Below are 20,872 nucleotides of genomic sequence, written 5' to 3'. Positions count from 1 at the left end.
TTCAGTTTGGAGCTCTCGACATAACGCGATGATGTACGTGCTACACATCTAACATTACATCCAGAACAGGGCGAAACACCGTTAGAGGTATACACACCTGGATGGTCACTTGGATCGTACTACTGAATTAGATGATGGTCAAAGAGCATGTTCAAGTCCATGATTGGGATGACATTGACCCGATGCCTGGTTCTTCTGAATTTATCCTGAGAGTTTGAAGATGCAGATGGTCTCACGTGAATTAATCTCTTATTTGCGCCACTGTGTTTGCCGCAACGGTGAGTAGTTAGGTCCTTCGAGTACGAGCTTATACTTAAAAAGATACCAAGTCTCTAAGCTTAGCCCAGCCGGTGCTGAAAGTGTCGCCGTAAACTAGCGCATCCTGAATAGGTTATCGTTCCAATGCATTATCTGACTACCTCTTATATTCGTTCTCGGCTGACAGCTTTAACACCGCTCTGAAGCTCGGGAGACGTATACGGCCATGTACGGGTCTACGTGAGACAAGCGAGCTTTGATTAGGAGGATTTAGGTGGCGTCGACCTCGATTTAACACAGACAATTACGAGGTGATGATTTCGAAATCCTACATGATATGTATCGTGAGATCTGGCGGTCGTGAGGTTGTACAAGCCAGCAGCAGTCTTATGGTTGCTAATTAGTTATCGTGACGGCGCAGTGCTCACGTGGACCTGGGATTATGTCATCAGCGACACGTGACTTCAGCGGGGACCCCATTTCCTCTCGATGACGTCGGAGGTTCAGTATCCCATGACAGATGTTTTTTCATTCTTGGGGTTCAACAACAATAATACAAGGGACACAGCGATTCTCCTCAATCATCATTCAAATCCTTTCACCGCTCTCAAAACTCACTGACACCTCTACAGTCCCGTCCGCTACCATGAATGACACCCAAGGTCAACCGTCAACTGTCGCCCCAACGTTCAGTATCGACCCATCATCAGCTCCACTCGTCGCGCAAGACGGATCCGAAAGCCTGGTACCACTGCAAAGCGATCAACCAAACCAGCCCACGTCCCTCTCACCCAGCATATCTTCTAGACATCGAGCGGCATCTGACGCGTCGACATTGACAACATCATCTACCAATGTAAAGGCGGTATCACCTAAACGACAAGCAGATTTTGAGAAGATTTTCGGCGATAAATTACTAGCGGAGAACGGTCTGGATTCACAGGAGGCTGACTTTCTTGAAGTAACACAAACTCAGTCCGCCGATCTCCAGTCCACTATTCTTATCCATGGTCGTCTCTACCTTACTCGATACTATCTTTGCTTCCGAGCAAACATTCTTGGGGTCATCACCGAGAGAATCCATCCGCTGAAAAATGTCGTCGCGGTAGAAAAAGGCACAACGGCCAAGTGGATACAGAACGCGGTGTACGTCAAGGTTGATGTCGAGGGCGAGGTTGTACATTACGGGTATGGAAGCATGGCGGATCGAGATACAATGTATGCCCAGACAGTCGAATGGTGGAGTGTACAAGCGCCGGAAAGGTACGAGTCGTGGATAATATCAAGTACTAGCGAGGAAGAACGAACGACGCCGACAGCTGGTATGGACCCCATCATGGAGAATGACACTGTGAAGGATGCAAGTCTTACTGACGCAAAACATACCTATGGCACTGGAGAACGACTGAAGGAATTGGCCATTGAGGAAAAGATCCCGCTGGACCTGGAGCAAGCCTACCAACTCCTTTACCACAATGCGGAATTTACGAATCACTTATATGTTAATGTGAAGAAGCTTACTGGTAAGTAAAGTGGCGAAAATATAGCTGACCACTTAGACGTCAAAATTGGGGAATGGGAAGGTGTAACAGGCAAGCAGGACCGGAAGATGACATATGTCATGCACATGGTACTTTCACGGGCTTTCACGCGCATACGAAAGCTGATAATTACATTAGTCAAACCCTTTAGGGCCTTCAAAGTCAGACTGTGTCGGTACGGAAGCGGTCGTTGCTGCCGACCCGAACAATTCATACGAGGTGGAGTCAGAAACGCAAACATTAGACGTTCCAGCTGGCAATAAGTGAGTCATTGCACATAAGCTCACGCTGATCCTAGCAGGTTTAAAGTCCAAACACGAACGTGCCTTTCTCACACCGAGCTAAACGGCAATCCTGCTACCCGGATTCATTCCACAACTCAAGTCAATTGGTCCGGATCCTCTTTCTTGAAGAGCACGATTACACCAGCAGTCATCAAGGGTCAGAAAGAGCACTACCGGCAAGTGGTGGACACTGCGTTGCAGTGGATCAATTCTCACCGCGAGGACTTTGGCAAATCGCCCGAAGAAAAAGTCGAAACAGAAGGAATAAAAGAAAGCCAACAATCAGTGTCTGTCGAACCAATCATATCTGCGGAGAAAAGCCTGGTGGATCACGCTGCAGATATTCCTAGTAATCCTATTATGATTGCTATCTCGGCACTTTGCGCTCTGCTGCTCTTCTTACAGCTCTATCGATGATGTGAATCGGGCAACGAGTTGACCTCCAGAGTGTGAACGAAGTTCTGAACGCTGTCAAAAGAGACATACCCTGGCTATTTGTACATTGTCGAAATCTCGAAACCTTTGCATTGTATACTTTGTTTATAGTATTGTCATGTTCTTGTTGTATCATATACAATGAATTCTGGGTCGTGACCAATACTTGATGACTCACTACTTCATCAAGCTGGGATTAGGTGGTCCCAAGTATGTAGAGCGATCCGTACATTGGGTTGCCCTTCGTTCACGATAGATAAGCTGAATGTAATCAGCTTGTTCGGCGAGATTATGCTTTTATTTACCAATTTGATCGATTCATGATCGGCATATCAATTACCTTCAGCGTTTCTCCTTTGGATTTGACTATTCGCGTCATGAGCGTGCATTGACCTTATAGACTTGACACCATCTCCACCTTTGCTCATCTTACGACATTTGAAGAGGCCCTCGACCCTGATTACCTATAATTGTCGCTAAGATGTTGCAAACGGTGCCAGATTGGCTTGCCCATGAGAACGGGTGCAAGCTTGAAAATGCACGTCAAGGAAGATGAAGCTTGCTAGCCGGCCAGCAGATCAAAGGATTCTCACATTTCAACGTAACCATCGGGCTGCGGTAGCCGTTTGACTTCGGAGAATGCTCGAATACCGCCAATTTAAAAACTGTGTGCAGGCAAAAATCTGTCAAATCGTGATCTAAGGGATGTTATCCAAAATTGCAATACTTCCGGGCCGAGATTGAGTGTCTTCCGGCCGAGTCGAATATGACAAAAGAAAAGGATGCAAACAAACACATAACACGAGAGGCTGACTTCACAGACCAACGCCCTTGTATTTGCTGCTGACGCCAGCCTGACGCCAGCCTGACGTCAGCCCCGATCGATACGTGCCTCGACGAACTGCCCATTTTTAAGGTTTCGCTCAAACGATACATCTACTCGTTCCGGCGGTCTCCATTCCAGGCCGTGTCCAGGGCAAGTTCCTGTTGTTTGTTTCTTTCTGTGTTGAACCTCGCAATATTTTCAAAATTGCGTCCCATGGGGTGGAGGTCTTCGGAACATCGATCTCGATATTCACACGGTGTACCAATGTTGAATAACGCGAGGGTGAGATCCAGACCGATTTCACAACGGACACCATCGCATACATCTAGGATTATTCAATTATCATCCAAAGAAGAGATTGTTATGGCGATAGCTTGGTCTGACGAAAGCTTGATTAAACTGCTGTACTTTAGGTTTGTTCTTCCGCAATGTCAGTCGTCCACACAAAGAGCTTCATGCGTCAGGATTTTAAGCGCCGTCGGCCAAGGCCTGAGGACTACGAACGTCCGCTCATCAAAGCAGAACAGAACAAGGTACAACTTCGTGTCCCACGGTTCTTTTGCATCTCGGATGGCTTGTGTCAGTAGTCCCACAGCCTTCGAATCTTGCAGTCATGGTCGAGAATACTTTCTTCATGGACCCGATTTTTCGCAAACAAGCGATATATAAAGGTGGAGAATCAGACAATTGGGCGTTCTTTCTCTATACAAGTATTTACTAATCCGATGAGTTCAAGTCGAAATTTTTGGAGCAGAGTGAGTGCACCGGCGTCGAACTGAAAGGACAAAGCTGACAGGAATATACAGTCACTGGGTCTCCTACTTTTACTGGTAAGCTCATTGGCCACCCATCCGTACTTTGTTGACACTGTTTCAGACCACCTCAACACACGCAATCACCACGACAGTCGATCTCGGTGCCGCTGGTGACTACGCCGTTCTCGCCGAATCCGCTATAACAAATGTTCCCAGCTCTTATATCGTTGGGAATGTTGGGCTCAGCCCGGCTGCATCTTCTGGTATAACTGGATTCGATCTGGTTCTTGACAGTAGCGGACAGTTCTGTAAGTCTAAGCCACTCAAAGGTTGAGTATATCAGTTGACACCAGATTTTCAGCAACCTCATCTCAGGTCTCTGGCCAGGTCAGGGCAGCTGATTACGCATCACCCACACCAGGAGGGTTGACTACAGCTGTCAATGATATGTTAACAGCATATAATTCTGCGGCTGGACGGCCTGCGGACTTTACCAACGAGGGTGCCGGGGAGATTGGCGGTCGAAGTTTGCAACCTGGGGTGCATAAATTCACGACGGGCGTGACAGTTTCTTCGGATGTCATTTTGTCGGGAAGCTGTAGTGACGTATTCGTGTTCCAGATCCCGTAAGCCATCAGTTGCCACCGGCTCCCGTATCTCTCGCTTACTCCATCCTGCAGTGGCACCTTTGCTCAAATGGCCAACACCGGAATTGTACTGGTCGGAGGTGTCAGACCGTCTCAGGTTTTCTGGCAGGTCGCTGGGACACTGACTATCGGCTCAGGTGCTGTTGGTGCATCCTTTCAGGGCATAGCCCTCGGTGCAACCCAAATTACCCTCACTACTGGATCCACTGTCACCGGACGTATACTCGGGCAGACCGCTGTAGCTATTCAAGACAGCAATATAATGCAGCCAGACGATAGCTCTGCGTGCGGAGCCAGTACTGTCACTGTCACTGCGTGTGGGTACGAGAATGACTTCTTTGATTTCCACCGCGCTGACCTTCTCTATGTAGCCAATACTGCTCCCGCTTCGACGGTTACCGTCACCAGCACTCAACCCGGCGTTGTGACAACCATAGCTACTACCATAGCTGGTACACCGACTACAGTTGTTTCCACCTTGCCACCCGTCACAGTCACCACGATCTCGACTGCACCAGGCGCCACGATCACTGGCCCCACAGAAGTTGTGACCTTGACGGTGACTCAGCCAGGAGCCGCAGTGACCGTGACATCAACGTTACCCGGGAGTGTCACGACAATTGCAACAACCATACAAGGCACACCCACAACAATCGTCTCCACAGCTCCGCCTATCACCATCACAGCCACGACGGTAGCCCCAGGCGTCGTCACAACTTCCATTGTGACTGTGTCCGGGGGTATTCAGACAGTAACACTGCCGGGACAAGTGGTCACCGTGACATCGGTTGTGCCTCCCACCGTCACCACTATAACAGAGACTCAAGCAGGTACGGAAACTGTGATCACTTCGACCATCCCTGCCAGCACCATCACGCAGGTCAGTACAGTCCCAGGAGCCACTCAAATTGTCACTGTACCCGGCCAAGTCATTACTAGCGTATTGACCACAATGGTACCCACAACACTCACCGCAACCGTCACTACTGTCTTATCTGGTGGTACCACAGTACAAACGGAGATCGTGACACAAACCGTAACTGCAGGACCGACCGGTGTAGTCACTACGACTATTCTCCAGCCGACCGTCACCACTGTTATATCCACTCTCATACCGTCAGCCATTACTACTGTAGTTACAGAAACGGTTCCTACGGTCATTGTACGACCGACCACCATAACAGTCGGGGATAATACCATAACTTCATCAGTAACAGAAACAAGGCAGGTGACTCAAGTCATAACGTCTACATTCACGCAAAGCGCTGGTTAGTGGGCCCTATTGTGCCTCGCATATCTCAAGCTGATATGATTTGCAGGTGTCACGACTCTCACCCTCCCTACCACTGCCACCTTCATTGACACGATCACCCAGACCGGCACGCCCGCTGTTATAACGTCAACGATCTTGAGCACCATTATCGGGGGAGGAAGCACCATCGTTACGCAGGTTCCTGTGACCACAACTGTGCCCTCAGTAACGACCATTGTCGTTACAGCCACCGGGTCGGTAGCTAGCGTGGGCAATGGCTCAGGCAATGGATCGGGCAATGGTAACGGAGAAGGAACAGGTGGCGGGAATACCAGCAGTGGTATCTCAGCCAGCACATCGGGCGGAGGCGGGGGAACTACTCAAACGTATGACATGTCTTACCCGTGGCAAAGATAGACTCGCTAACCCGAAGACTCAGTGGGTCACACACCACGATATACGCTACCGTCACTGTGACTGCTCCCGCGATCACTCTTTATACGTGCAGTGAGTTACCTGCTCATGTCGCGTGAATTTGCTCTAATTGCGCTGTACAGGTTCCGCATATTCCAAATCTTCGTCAACACCTTCGATCTCGGCTACATATGAAACCACTACATCGTCTAACACACCGACGACAACCATGAATGCGGCCGACAGGGCTTCATCGTCAAGCTCAGAGTCCGCGCGTCTTTGTACCGCGTCGGCTTCCTCATCTGCATTGGCTAAGTGTATGGTCACCGCCATGGCAAACGTTCAATTTGTTTGCGCTGTCCCCACGGGCTCGGGCAGGCTGACAGCTGTGGCATCGCCCTCTACCAGTGTGGCGCCGTCAAATGGCACAGTCGCCGTAACGAGCAGCGGTTCATCTCTTGTTTCTTCTCTTTCTCTATGGATCTCAGGCGTTCTCGCGGGTCTCTGCGTTGTAGCTGTATTGGCTTGATCGGGTTAGTACAGTTAGATATGATGGACATTGGGACATGCAACGGACATTATATAAGCTGGACTATCCGAGTATTTTGTGATGACATGGTGCATTGATAGCAATGTCTGCGCTCCGGGGAATGGCTGCAATCCGTTTCGGTGATCTCCTTGGAGAGTAATCTCCGCCCGGTCCAGGTCGCTGTATGTACGGCCTGGGGGCCGAGTAAGGATGCAGAAAATTGGTGAACTAGTCTTGGTCGACTCAACTCAAGTGGTTGTAATGATCAGGAAACGGTACCACAAGTTTAACACCTAAAGCCGGTTATGATTGATCCAGCGTAAGGGCGCTATGATAGGGCCATCTATGTGTTCATATATAATATACAATTAAGGATGTTCATTGTTAATACCTAACCCCAACCAGGGTACGTTATATTTTGATTCTGGTATGTATATTAGGAGATAGTTGAATCGAACAACTGCTACCATTGTCAAAGAATGGAGGTTCAAACGCTGATCTAATTCCTGATTGGTCTCCTTTCAGCTGCGTTTCACAAATGAAGCCTGCTGACATACTTGACCACCCAGAAGACGGAGCTCGGGGTTGCTTCCCCAGATATGCCTCCGAGCGTCGCCCAATTCACGCTGCTCTGGGTGAGAGGCTCCAGGGAGTTAGACATTGGTCCGACCAAAGCAATATACAAGGTGACTGGTAGAGACTGCTGAATATTACAATTGAAACAACTGAAAGGGAATTCGGTTGCGGAGAAGAGCTGAAGGTTATCGATCTGCGAAGAAGAGGGGCCATATTCTGTCCCGCTGTAGACGAAATATCAAGCTTTATTACACAAGAGGTACCGGTGTTCATTGCAGAGTGTAGAATAGGAGCCATGGGCGGGACAAGGGACGTGCCTCTGACTATTCGATTGCGAGCGGACCTATGCTGACCTAGGTTGCTACATCATCACATGGAGGGGTTTGTGCAAGTGTCAAACAGAGCAAATCCCTTGTAAGGTCATACGCTGAAGTACCTTTTTGCAATAGGATTTCTGATTGTCCATCACATATGCAACACTGCCGTGCTCTACTTCTTCACCTAGCTGATCACAATCCGCCCATTGTACAAAAAGTAGGAACGGCCAATTTAACAACGACAGAGATGCTGGTGACACCGAGATCAACAATGCTAAGCTGAATGGTAATTGAGAGCTATCATGAAAGGGCAATGCCGAACAGTCCTATGATACTTGTTATATGTCATTAAGACACCTTTTCAAGCCATTTCTCTCAACATGTTATTCATGAAGCTATGATGACATCCGAACACCTACATATTATATTTCAAGCATCATCACGTGCTGTCCACTCTTAGTCCTGATGCCGGGGGTCTCCTACGGCGAGCGCTGACTCTACCCAAGCCACAGATATGTCGCGGGCATGTACGTTCCTTCAGTCTGAGCTACCAACTCTAACGTTCCGTTCATTCTGTCTCGTTTGAAGATGAACGTGTTATCTGTCTTTAAACCTCCCGCAACTATATAGTCTTGTCCACCTGCCGTTGCCGTCATTCCAGCTGGCGAGAGCTCCATGGCTCGAATTTGCCGAGCTCCGTATGCCATTGCCGATTGAATTCGAGTGATAGTACCGTTGGTACCAATGGACCACACGGCAAGTGTGTCGGAAGCCTTTGCAAGAATGTTCAGTATCTTACTTGCTTTGCGATCAATTCGCGCGACTCACATCACCGGGCTGAATGAGGGTAGCTGCTGTAAGATTACGGTTTGAAGCGTAAAGGAAACGACCGTCGTTACTGACGTGGACCTCTGCTGCGCTGATATTAGTGGAGAAGGTAGCATTACCCGGGTAGATGGGTTGACTAAATGTCAGCGAATGTATATCGCAGTCATAACTCACTCGTCCTGTATCTGGGCTAGCTCCCCGGTCTTCTGGTCTACCTTGTATGGCCTGATATTCACTGCTAATTCGTGTAGCACATACATGTACTGACCGCTTGATGTGAGGGCCAAGTGACGTGGCCCAGAGCCGTACGGTTGCTGATAGCTGGTCAAGTTTGCGAGGCTGTCATTGGTACCAATCTTGTAGACGTGGATCTTGTCTTCCCCCAGATCGGGCAAATAGAATACAGGCAAGAAGGGGTGTGGGGCGATCATGTGTGGGTGCGATGTTGCTAGTCTGTGTCAGCATTGTCAACAACAGCCCGAACCCACCTTGAGATGTGTTATCATTGCCAGCAACACCGATTTGTCCGTCTACTGGAGTATATCCTGGGAAATCAAGAACCCCTTTGTTGGTTTGAGAGCCAAATTTACCGGTCTGAGGGTCAAACGAAAATGTCGAAGCACTTTGCCCAAAGTCTGCTCCCGTCAGCTGCCAGCCTATGAGTTGAAACTCACAGTTTGCTACTCCCGCCGTCTTGCCATCAGGGAAGAATGCACAATGCGCCGCTGCAACGCCGTAATCTGGCACAGGATATCCTCCGGTGTCGACAGAGTCAATATATTTCATCTCGCCAGTCTTGGCGTCCAGAGAGTACGAAGTCAGATAGCCCGGAGCATTTGGTACAGCGTGATCATTACATCCTATAACGATATCTAATCATTGTTAGCGATGAAATTTGGGGGCAAGAACTCACTTGAATTGATAGGATGTCTGCTCAACCACGGCTTTAGGTTGCCTTCCGAGGTGTTGTAACGAGCAGCGACCTTGAGAGTGTTGGGCTTTACGAAAGGGTTGAATTCGAGGACGGCATAACTGGAGTTATCTGTCGTCTTATTAGCGTTGAAGTACATGTATGCACTTACATCCACCTTGAATGATTCGAATGGGAGTGATCGTTGCGCCGTCATTATTGCGCGCGATTACTGATGATGGCGCAGCCTGCACGAAGGCAGAAGCTGCAATGAGTACAGAAGCTGAGAACTTCATCGTGGGCTATGCTCTTGGGGGTTTTAGAGCTCGAAGTAGACCTCCGAGAAGTCGTATATATAGCAACGAATCTTAGCAGTAAATGTTTCGGTCCGAGTCGGCTACGGTCGAGAGCGGTAATACGCGGGGAACCGCGGATGGAGAACACGGGACCCCCCTTAATTGCGGGGAACTGAGTGTCGTCATTTGCCCTTGTTAGTCTTTTTGCCAAACTACCATATCTGAATATCAAGGCAAAATGGTACAACGGCTCCCGGAGTACGGAATCCCCATTTATCCTGCAGATCTCAGCGTGCTGGAACACCGAGAATTGTTGCCTTTAGTGTCCTAGCCACGCTCAATGACGTTCACCTGTGCATTCACGCCGAACCAACCGACCGTTCTCGCCCTTGTTCCGAGAAGACAAGGAACAAGGTCGGGCTGAACGAAGTAAGGGTCATAACGCTAGGTGGGTGTTGACAGGATCTGTGCCTGTGCTTCAAACCGTTATGAATGCGGAAGATTCGTATCAACTCTAGAGTCGCTCTTTCTCCACCGTTACTGATATATCGTAAGGATACCCCAACTGATCATGCAGGATATGTGTGATCAGGTGGCGAGTCCTAGGGAAACTCGATCTTCGCCATCGTACATCGAATTGCGAATGTGGTGGTATCGATAAAGACCGGACCTGAGCGGCAAGGTGAGGAGAGAAATACGGTATCTAGCGGTGCTTTGTATCTGGTATACAGGAAAGCAGGCTGTTCGCAAATCGCTATCTCTGCATCATACCTGGTTGCGATTACATCTATCACCTGGGATCTACCTACTTGAAGCAGGAAGAATCTGTGTTGCAGATTTAGGTTCGGACTAATACTTAGTTCGTCTTGCAGGTTGATGTATATTAGATCATTCACCAACATCACACATAAAGACTTCCTTTTAGGCCTAGCCCCCCTAGCCCCCCGCAGGTCCTGTGTTTGTACACTGCTTGGAGGTCTACGCTAATCCAGTTTTACTCACCACATATCTTTCATAGTCCAGACAAAGAATTCTTCTTGTTCGCGCCAAGGCTTCGTTCTGAAGTCACAGAGGCTATCAGCTCTTCGACCTAGATATGAAGTTTGCTCAAATTTAGATGTCGCACTGATCTAGCTTCACAACCTATAAACCGTGAGCTATATGAGTAGAACGCGAAACTCACACTTAGGGTTTGGCTGCATTATTTTTGGACTGGAGGATTTTTGAATAGTTTTTCAATTGCCACCTTGAGAAAAGCATAACAGGGGAAACTAATAATCAGCTCTGACATTTGTAGGTAACCGTCCCAGGCTCATTGCCGTGTCTCCTGACCGGATCAACAATCAGACCATCGGTGAGCTGGGGAGATAGCGCCGCGAAATTCAGTTTGCGACGGAGGTGAATATGCTGTGAAGACAATCCTGTTGCCCTTGCAGAATGCATTGAAGGACATTTGATAGATAAACCAAGGACTCGACTTACTGTAGTCAATCAGCGGAGTCCATAAAAGCAAGTCTTAAGCAATGTTCACAGGGTCTTGACGCTGGGGTTAGAAGCTTCTTATCACTCATGTATGCAAGTGACTTAGTTCAAAAAATCAAACCACTTAGTGATGGGAGATCTGTGCTGACTCGAAGGTCAGGTTGCCTGGAGCAATTCTATCAAGCTTTCAGGAATCATAGTGTTCTGGGTCGAAGATAAACACAATCCCGTGCAAACGAGACGTCGCTGATCGTAATCGTCTCTTGGCTGATCACGATGTGTCTCAGGTCTGGCACTCCAGGTAGATTTACCTCTTAGCTGACAGAAACTACGGAGTATGATTGGTGGGCGCCTCGGCTGGTGACCATTGATTGAGTCTTCCGAGGCAGAAGATGGCCACCAGTCCTGATTGAAAACCTTTTCTGTTTGGCCACAGCCTTGGCATGAGCAGATCCGCCCCTGTGAGACAGTCCGAACGGCCCACTTTTGCCCTACACTGTACGGCTACCCATGAGTTGACGACAGTCTATATGATCCTAGCGGAGAATTTCCTTTGCAATGAAGACAAAGTTAATGCCATCCGAGCTTTGAACGCCGGTAAGAGCCCGGACGAGACTGAAGGTGATTCAGAGTATGAAAACTACATGAGAGATAAGTCTGACATGCCGTGTCAAGAGGAAGCATGGTTATTGCAGTGATGATACTTACACCTCGAGCGATGTAGCGATTATTGCGGTTTCCATATGCACAAGTTGCGCGCGTCTACACTTCTAGTATGAGACATGTTCAGTCACGGGTTTTGCTGTTCGACGAACTAACACGCTTATCACCCGCTCGACCATTTTGGATACAGGCTATGACATCCTTCTGTATACCACTGTGTGCCGATACTTTGTAGAGCTTGCGATAGTGATATCCCATTTCGAGTTATTCCCTGAGCTAAAACCTCGCATTCTTTTTTCGCGCACGTGATGTCGGGATTATGCGAGTCTCCGTTTGCGGGCTATTGGGAATCACCACGCATCAATTGACCAAGCTGTGAAAGCATTCATCCAATCTTCTTTCTGGTAACAATAATCACTAGCCATTTCTTTCGACAGTGTCACAATGCCGGCTGATTCCCTTTCACGATCGTCTGGTAGAGAAAGCTCACCACTGACTGCGCGGAGCTGCAAAGGTGAGCCCACTAGCGGGGAGTGGTTACATGCTGATACATCACAACTAGAATGTCGCCGTCGAAAGCTGAAGTGTGATAGGAAGAGTTAGTTGTCATGGAGTCTGTGAAAAGTCTACATGGCAAGCTAGTGCTGAATTCCTTGACCTACGTAGCTCCATGCTCCAGCTGCGTATCTCGAGGGCTAGAAGATCTGTGCCCGGATGGTATAGTTAATACTAAGACAGTACAGTACGTATGATCTTGGCCTTGAGATTCTTTTATAACTTTCATGTCAGAAGAAACTGACAGAAACACAGACTTCGTGCCGAGGTTGATAGACTCCAACAGCGAATACTAGATTTGGAAGACAAGCTTGCCGGTTGCTCATCGAAAATTGAAATCGATAGCAGCCCGACTACAGCGGATCACCCTCCCTTTGTTGGTCCGACGACAAACGTGTTGCGTCGTGCAGGAGCGGCATCTATGCACAGGTCCACTACTCATGATGAGCAGTGGGTACCCGCACTCGGTACACTTATGCTCGACAATTCTGGCCGTGCTAGATATGTAGGATCGACGGCAGCGAGTGAATGGCTAAACCAGGTGAGTGCTGTAATGGTACTGAACATGTGCGTTTTTCATACTGTCTGTAAAGCTGGACTCCGATGCGTCCCACATGACGGAAACCAATCGGTCGGACGAAACTGCCCAACATGGTCTTCAAGACATGGCCAACTTTCCGCTTCGCAACGTGTCTTCGTCAAACTTCTCCTTTCTATTCTCCCTTCTTCCCGCTCGCGAACGTATGAATATACTATTTGACTCTTATTGGTGCCTGTATGCTTTCAAGTGAGCTCTCCCATCTTGTCTGATACGTCGCAACGGTATCGTATTGATCAATCATTCTGTGACAAGCTACAATGTTGTTTCCCGGAATAGTTTGACTTGCTATTTAGAACATATATACGGCATGGATCCATTGGAATCGTGGAATCAGGACACTCATCCTCACAAACTTGCGCTCATATTCATCGTGCTTGCTATGGGGAGCCTTGTCAATCCTGATTCTGACCCCAGTACCAACGAAGAATCAAAGACATTGTGTGAGGCTGCCGAAGTCGCATTGTCCATCTCCAATTTTATGAAAGATCACACAATAGCTAGCGTTCAAACCCTAGTGAGTGTCTCCTCCACATCACAATTTCCTGCTGATACGGCATCATACAGCATATCATGGCAAATTTTCACGTATATGACGATCGCCTGAGGGGTGGAGACAGGGCGTGGCCGCTCGGGGGATTAGCAATGAGGATAACTCAGGCGGTGGGTTCCTTGTAAGCCCAGTCCTCTTCTCGGGGCGTATCTTTGACCTCTGTTCACAATAGATGGGATTGCATCGCGATGGATTGAAATGGGGACTACCAGCGGATATCGTGGAGGAGCGGCGGTAAGTCAGCACTAATACGATCGCAATACTTCGTCATGCTGATCTGCTCATAATGCCAGGCGCGTCTTCTGGGAAATCCATACCGAAGAAACTTTCCAGGTCCGTTCGTGCTTCTGCGTGGGTCCAGACTGACGTCTTGGCTGACCTAATTCACAGGCTCACTGTTTCGGCAGACCGTACGTTCTCTCATTGGTAGCTCAAGAGCGCAAGAACTGATATTCCGTCCCAGTAGTGGAGGCTTCTCATCACGTCATTTTGACGCTGAATGTCCGAAAGATGATGACTGTTCTCTACCTTTCTCGACAATACGTTACAAATTAGTTGGGATTTCGAGCCAGTACGTTCGGTTCAGTCATGTATGGCGACGTCATCTCACATCGTGACTCCCTCGGTAGCGTGCTCGACCAGGTCATGGTTGTAGATCCACCACCTTATTCGTCAATTCTGGAGTTTCATGATCAATTGTGAGTCGACCTTGCTGTGCCGCTATATGTGGAATTGACATGCATTTCATCAAGCGTGGCTCTGGAGCAAACTGTCCCTCAGCTCGTTCGATGGACTCCAGCATCTGCTCCCTCAGATGCCGCTGATCTGCCCTGGTCGGAGACCTCAATACCTGCAAAAGAAGCTCTCTATCTGGCCTTGAAGGTTTGTTACTTGACACGTATCTTCAAAAGCGACATAAAGCTAATGCGCCACTCTTTGTTCAGCGACATACACTGTGTCTGAATATCAATGAAAGCGTCCTGTTTTTACTGAGAACACATTTTGCTCGTGCTCTGCGAGAAAGTCCCCATGACCCGTCGAAAAGCCGATATCATACTGCTTTCCAGTCTGTCTTCACTAGATGCCAAGTGAGTGTTACTTTACTTATCCAAGTGAGGACATCTAAACGGCCTCCATTTCAGACAATCATTGCAATTGCTCGAAGCCTCTACGTTTTGCATCCACGAATAGCTCTGCGGCACTGGTTCTTTTGGGTGGGTGATCAGCGGTCTTCGCGTGGAATATAAGATGATGACGATTCTCACCTAGTACCACGCTTGTTCAGCGGCGGTGTGCATGGCCTCGATACCTATCATAGCTCCGTTCTGTTCGTTCGCGTTGCAGGCGTGGCATGAACTCCAAGCGGCTTGCCAGCTATTTTCGGCTGCTGGCAATCACTCCAAATCAAGTATAGCTAGCCTAGCGTTACTTTTGCGATTACGGAAATCTGCTTTTGATAAAATGTCGGGAGGACCAACATCGACATACCAGCCGCTGACTGAGAACACCAAGGCAAACGAGGACGGCGATCGGTCTGCTGGTGATATAGATGCAGATGAATCGTCACATTTGATGGGTCTACACACTCGATTAATAGAGCGACGTCATTTGGATGCCAACCCTTTGAACAGGCACAATGACGGGGCGAGATCTCCATTGGCTCGACCAGACTCCGAGCCCGTTTGGGCTCCCTCTTTCTCGGTACGTTATCCGTGCTTTGCTACTTTCAGCCAAATAGGTCCTATCAGGAACTCATCCGTTTTGTAGGGAAACAACGCGTACGAAGTGGAACGGCCTGTCTTTTCTTTTGACATCCAGCCTGAGTCTGCGATAGGAGTGAGTACCTTTTGGTCTGCGAGAAGAACTTTGGGAAGGGAAGTATTGAAGCAAAGCGAATACATTAGCCGGTCAATACTTCCGACTTCGACCTAGATCAAACATCCATTGACCTTCTTGTGAGTGGTCAAGCTCGTACCTGGCTTCCTGGATTCTGATTCTGTCTGTTCTCAATCAGAGTTCCATGCGTCCAGACCTCGGCCAGCTTGGCCCGGTTCCTTTGGATTCAAATCTGAACTGGAACGATCTCGAGTTCTGGTTGGGATCAGGTCTAGATGGCAATCTTGAACCCACTACGATCTAGTCCATCAAGCATGATTAGATCCTGAAAGAAGCTCGAGTTACCGGTACAGTATACATGGTCCGCAGAGCATGATAACACGTGATGCGGCTAATTCTATCGGCCGACTACATACACTTTTCATGATCGACTATTCGATGACAATAGTTAGGAAAAGCCCACTTCGAGATGCACTCGTCCTGTGTATTCACGGGTACATAATTCTCCAAATAATTAAACGTGCATGCTCCCACCTATACAAGCATTTATGCCAGCCGACGAGCTTTACTGCAAGAGCCCCTCATCGTCAACTGATTGATAAATTGATAGCCAAGTGTCCATATAGTCATAAGCAGATAGAAAGTATTTTGTATGAAATATAATTTATAATCTACAGTTACACTATCATGCTATCACTGCTTTGTTTCTATCGTTGAAGTGCACTGGCTTTCCGGAGCGGAAGGAGTACGTTAATGCTTGCGCAATACTCCCTGCTTCAATGGCATCTTGAACGGTTGAAGGGATAGCTGAGGGGATGGTAAGTACTAGATGCTGCACCGGCTGTTCGATATGGCAAACTTACTAGTGTCGTCGAGAACACAAGCTACGAATTCGTTGACTTCGGTAACAAAAGCTTCTCTGAATCGTTCGTAATAAGTGGGACTGGAGACGAAGTCACGAGTAAACATGGGAATGGACGCTACTCAGTGCCCATATCTCAAAACCAACAGGAGTGGGTGCAAAACTCACGTTGAAAGCGTTCTCACTCCGTGTTGATCTGCCACCTCCAATCTATTCAATCTTGGGTTCTTGCGGAACGGAGATATCAGCAGGATCCGGAGCCAAGTGTGGTACTGAGACAACCTACCTGATTGATGATGAGTTTGGCCTCCTCTCCAAGAACTTCACATGCACAATCATGACCGTGAATAGCGGTTCTACTAAGGTGAAAAGTGAAACTCTTGCCGCTCTCGTATTCCACGATAGCCAAAGCGTTGTCTGCGTCGCCACTTTCGGCCAATTCGGGGTGTCTGACGTTGGTACCACTCGCAAAAACACGTTTTACACGATCTTCCGAGGTGATCTCGAGCAGGTGACGCGCCATGTCAATATCATGTATACCGCAGTCCATGAAGATGCCTCCGGACTTGGCGGAGTAGGCGATGAAAAATCCTATGGGATTCCTTAGTCATAATGCGCTTTCGCTCGCAAGCAATCCTACTCACCTGATGGATCGTATTGATCATTGGTTGATGACTTGACCAAGAACGGTTTGCCCACAGCTCCCGAACTTATTAGCTTCTTCGCATCTTGGTATGATTGATCAACTAGGTGATGTCGATTGGTTAGCTCTTGTCAATGAGTACAGGAAAAGAGACTTACACCGACGCGAGAATCCAACCATGACCTTGAGATTAGGAAACTGACTGACTTGTTCGGCAAACTCTTCAGCAGTTTCTTGATCAACGGAGATTGGTTTCTCAACAAGGACATGCTGATCGAGAAGATCAGTCGGCGGCACCACTTATGAAGAAGACTCGACGAACCTTGCCTTGCTGAAGAGCCCGGTAAGCCAACGAAGCGTGAGTGCTAGTCTCAGTTGCGACAAGAATGGCGTCTAAACCCTCGTGTGCGAAAAAGGAATCTTCGTCGTCATACACTCTATGTTTTGGTTCCATAAGCTTCCTCAATAGCGCTGATTAGATGACGACTGCCATGCAACCCACCGAGTGTCAGGAGGCAAAGCACTTTGAGCCCAAGCCACGTTGTCCTTCAAAAGATCACAGGCAGCAACTAATTTGGCTCGAGGAGTAGCAAACGCCACCTGTGGTAAGTCAGCCCAGTTTCACCGCTATAACGACTGAGTCCTTACATTGATTGCATGGCGCTGGCCCATACGACCGAGACCAATCACTCCTACTCTAAGCTGTCTAGGGATGTTCGATGTTGCGATCGGCATGTTCAATGATGTAAAGGAAAAGACGTCAGATTATACCGTGTTTGCTATTCAGTGAGGTGACGCTGCAGGATTAAGTTATGGCTTGGGTTTTGGAAAGCGTTCAAAGATATAGATTACAATTCTTAAAAGATACTCCTAAGTTTGTTTGGCGCACATTTTGTTCCTCGAGATGGTCCGCAAACGGGATGCGGTAATGGCACTGGTAGCGAAGCCGCAAACGGAGCGTGGGGATATTTCTGGGGCTCCCGATAGCGGCAGGAACGCTTACGAGACCAGACCGTGTGAAAGTGACGTCGCGTAATAAGATATTGTCCGTTTACGGAAAATGTCAGGGTTAAAAGGTGACGGGTCGGGAGCGTCAGCCGGATGTATAGTCAGATGGGGCCAATCGGAAAACATAGAAAAGGTCAGCGACTTTCTAACTTGCCCCAGAAAAACCCCATGGGCAAGTATTGAACTCGCCAATCTTCACGACTGTCCACCTATATAACTCCAAACAATATGAGTATCTCCAACAAGCAACAATACACTGCTGGGACGCGAACATCGATCCGTCCGGCCGCCGACTTTGGACTCGAGCTTCACCCTGGTATTGAAGATCTCATATACGACAGTACTGCATTAGCTCGAGCCTATGGTGGAGCTTGTAGGTGTCTCTCCCCTTGTGATAGAGCTGTATATCTGACTGGACGAAATGTAGCCCTCAGAGAAATCTTCGCGACCAAGCTTGTGACGATATGTGTCATCACTGCGTGTGTTGGAGGCCTCCTGTTCGGTTTCGATCAAGGTCTTCTATCCATCATCTTGGTAATGCCAAAGTTTTTGGGGGACTTCCCGGCAATTGATGAGTCTATGTCGACCTCGGCTAGTTTCAATAAAGGGCTAGTTCTTTGTGTCTGCAAACCGGTATGAAGTGCTAACATGACGTACAGATTGATGACTGCCATGTTGGAACTCGGGGCTTTCATTGGAGCGATCTTTGTTGGATTTGTTGCGGACAAATATTCACGAAAGGTTTCCATTGGGGTGGGGCTTGCTTGGTTCGTCGTCGGTTCAACCATCCAGACGGCTTCTTTCAGTGTTGCTCAGCTCATTGTTGGTCGAACCCTCGGAGGTATTGGCATCGGGCAAGTATAACGCTTCGAAAACGCGCCTAATATATGAGCTGACGCTGGGCTTACATAGTATGTTATCCTGTACGGCTCCGATTTACGTTTCTGAGATTGCACCTCCAAATGTCAGAGGTGCTCTCTTGGTCATGGAGCAGTTCATGATCGTTTTCGGCATCGTCGTCATGTTTTACATCACTTACGCGACAAGAGTCATCGAATCTGAGTGGTGTTACCGTCTTCCTTTTTTACTTCAAATGATACCAGGTGAGTGTAGATCGCTATCGATCATCCATCACGGACTGGTTACTGATGTACACTTCTGCAGGATTCTTCCTTGGCGGTGCCCTTTTCGTACTGCCGTACTCCCCACGATGGCTTGCGAGTAAAGGCCGTGATCAGGAATGTCTCGACACCCTTGTTCGACTTCGAAATCTGCCACCGACCGATCCCCGGGTACAAGCGGAATGGATCACAATCAGAGTTGAGGCTACGCATAATCACGAGGCTTTGATTCTGCGACACCCCAACCTGGTGGCCACTGGTTTCAAGACCGAGCTCAAGCTTGAGATCGCCAGTTGGGTAGACATGTTTAGACCTGCTGTCATTCGACGAACAATGATCGGGGTCATGCTCATGTTCTTCCAACAATTCATCGGTATCAATGCCGTGAGTAGAATGACGGACCTTTGATGTGATTGTACTAATTTTGGACCATCGGATAGCTCATATATTACAGCCCGACACTGTTCAAAACACTTGGTTTGAACTCCGCCCTCCAGCTCCATATGAGTGGTGTCATGAACGTTCTACAACTGATTGCTGTCGTCGTTGCTTTCTTCATCTTTGACCGGGTTGGAAGACGTCCTCTCCTCTTATTTGGTTCCATTGGTATGTGTGCAGCCCACACCATTGTTGGGATCATGATCGCTCTCTACTCGAATGATTGGCCCAGTCATTCTGGACAGGCATGGTGCGGTGTCACTTTCATCTTGATCTATATGCTTTTCTTTGGTCTCTCTTGGGGTCCTGTTCCTTGGGCAATGCCAGCTGAAGTTCACGCGTCGAGCTACCGAGCCAAAGGGGTTGCTCTTTCTACTTGCACAAATTGGCTTTGTAACTTCATTATCGTGAGTGGCAGCGCAGCGCACTGGAACGTACAGATGCTGATTGGCGAGATTCTTATACTGTTAAGGGTCTTATTACCCCCCCTATGATCCAAAACATCGGGTACGGTACTTTCGTGTTCTTCGCCGTCTTTTCCTTCCTTTCCGGTGTCTGGGCCTGGTTCATTGCTCCCGAGACCAAGTAAGTGAACAATGATTGGTCTTATATTGTACCCTTGCTTACACTAATCATTACCAGGGGACGATCCCTCGAGCAGATGGATCAGGTGTTCCACTCACACGCTGCAGCTCACGACCAAGAGATGAAAGAACAAATCACTAGCATCGTACTCGGCCACGGTACCCGAAACGCAAGATTGACATCAGCCAGCCACTCCGATGAGAAGATTGGCGATGTTTATATCGAGAGACAGTAGGCTCGACCAACGTCAAGAGAGATAAGATTTATTGGATCACATTAGTATATCTCCGGAGAAAGTTAAATTCCACAGTACGGCTTTGTAGTGTGGGTATTCGTTTGGCAAAAAAGAAGCAGATTTCTGAGTAGAAAGTCTAAGTATGGTTTTGGTAGACTGTGTGTTCGGGTTGGAGAAACAGATAATTCTGAAAGACAGCTTGTAGAGATGTTCATGAATGTAGCCTTTTTAGTTGTAAAGTCGTCCTTGCCCGAATCTTTTATACAAAGCGCGTAGACTTGTTCGGGGGTTATAGGGAGTTTCCCGGGGTTATAGGGAGGTTCCCTCTTGGGGTTTTGCCCTTCCCGGTTGAATTTTGCCAATCTGAAAGATCCTACAGATAGCTGCCGAAGATACAAGAAAACCCCAGGAAAAACATCCTGGAA

General features: G+C 48.2%; 6 protein-coding genes across 6 annotated transcripts; 4 read left to right on the top strand and 2 right to left on the bottom strand.

The window, feature by feature from the left end:
• Nucleotides 1-904: 904 nt before the first annotated feature.
• On the top strand, nucleotides 905-2,500 carry IL334_003000 (uncharacterized protein; the record flags this gene model as incomplete). Its single annotated transcript, XM_062934737.1, has 4 exons — nucleotides 905-1,781; nucleotides 1,851-1,888; nucleotides 1,938-2,023; nucleotides 2,101-2,500. The coding sequence occupies 4 exons, from the start codon at nucleotides 905-907 to the stop codon at nucleotides 2,498-2,500; spliced, it is 1,401 nt and encodes a 466-aa protein (XP_062790788.1).
• Nucleotides 2,501-4,069: 1,569 nt separating this feature from the next.
• On the top strand, nucleotides 4,070-6,941 carry IL334_002999 (uncharacterized protein; the record flags this gene model as incomplete). Its single annotated transcript, XM_062934736.1, has 9 exons — nucleotides 4,070-4,099; nucleotides 4,151-4,174; nucleotides 4,221-4,407; nucleotides 4,461-4,725; nucleotides 4,780-5,063; nucleotides 5,118-6,014; nucleotides 6,066-6,384; nucleotides 6,438-6,505; nucleotides 6,556-6,941. The coding sequence occupies 9 exons, from the start codon at nucleotides 4,070-4,072 to the stop codon at nucleotides 6,939-6,941; spliced, it is 2,460 nt and encodes an 819-aa protein (XP_062790787.1).
• A 1,390-nt stretch (nucleotides 6,942-8,331) lies between these two features.
• IL334_002998 (uncharacterized protein) lies at nucleotides 8,332-9,868 on the bottom strand (the record flags this gene model as incomplete). Its single annotated transcript, XM_062934735.1, has 6 exons — nucleotides 8,332-8,607; nucleotides 8,663-8,753; nucleotides 8,837-8,900; nucleotides 9,151-9,522; nucleotides 9,576-9,704; nucleotides 9,751-9,868. The coding sequence occupies 6 exons, from the start codon at nucleotides 9,866-9,868 to the stop codon at nucleotides 8,332-8,334; spliced, it is 1,050 nt and encodes a 349-aa protein (XP_062790786.1).
• A 2,589-nt stretch (nucleotides 9,869-12,457) lies between these two features.
• IL334_002997 (uncharacterized protein) lies at nucleotides 12,458-15,859 on the top strand (the record flags this gene model as incomplete). Its single annotated transcript, XM_062934734.1, has 19 exons — nucleotides 12,458-12,527; nucleotides 12,576-12,611; nucleotides 12,680-12,755; nucleotides 12,824-13,109; nucleotides 13,162-13,355; nucleotides 13,422-13,683; nucleotides 13,734-13,829; nucleotides 13,892-13,953; nucleotides 14,013-14,052; nucleotides 14,110-14,129; nucleotides 14,186-14,290; nucleotides 14,349-14,417; nucleotides 14,472-14,601; nucleotides 14,664-14,807; nucleotides 14,862-14,933; nucleotides 14,989-15,420; nucleotides 15,487-15,555; nucleotides 15,624-15,674; nucleotides 15,734-15,859. The coding sequence occupies 19 exons, from the start codon at nucleotides 12,458-12,460 to the stop codon at nucleotides 15,857-15,859; spliced, it is 2,340 nt and encodes a 779-aa protein (XP_062790785.1).
• Nucleotides 15,860-16,240: 381 nt separating this feature from the next.
• On the bottom strand, nucleotides 16,241-17,795 carry IL334_002996 (uncharacterized protein; the record flags this gene model as incomplete). The annotated part of the gene is made up of 9 exons (XM_062934733.1): nucleotides 16,241-16,362; nucleotides 16,419-16,498; nucleotides 16,586-16,644; nucleotides 16,704-17,008; nucleotides 17,062-17,163; nucleotides 17,219-17,330; nucleotides 17,383-17,497; nucleotides 17,563-17,660; nucleotides 17,709-17,795. 9 exons carry the CDS (start codon nucleotides 17,793-17,795, stop codon nucleotides 16,241-16,243), a joined length of 1,080 nt encoding a protein of 359 aa, XP_062790784.1.
• Nucleotides 17,796-18,296: 501 nt separating this feature from the next.
• Nucleotides 18,297-20,447, top strand: IL334_002995 (uncharacterized protein; the record flags this gene model as incomplete). The annotated part of the gene is made up of 8 exons (XM_062934732.1): nucleotides 18,297-18,441; nucleotides 18,496-18,676; nucleotides 18,728-18,922; nucleotides 18,981-19,171; nucleotides 19,233-19,573; nucleotides 19,630-20,034; nucleotides 20,100-20,212; nucleotides 20,270-20,447. The coding sequence occupies 8 exons, from the start codon at nucleotides 18,297-18,299 to the stop codon at nucleotides 20,445-20,447; spliced, it is 1,749 nt and encodes a 582-aa protein (XP_062790783.1).
• Between the last annotated feature and the right edge of the window lie 425 nt (nucleotides 20,448-20,872).

This window comes from Kwoniella shivajii, chromosome 4 (assembly GCF_035658355.1).
Source record: "Kwoniella shivajii chromosome 4, complete sequence".
Lineage (NCBI taxonomy): Eukaryota > Fungi > Basidiomycota > Tremellomycetes > Tremellales > Cryptococcaceae > Kwoniella > Kwoniella shivajii.
This window is presented reverse-complemented; position numbering and strand designations above follow the sequence as displayed.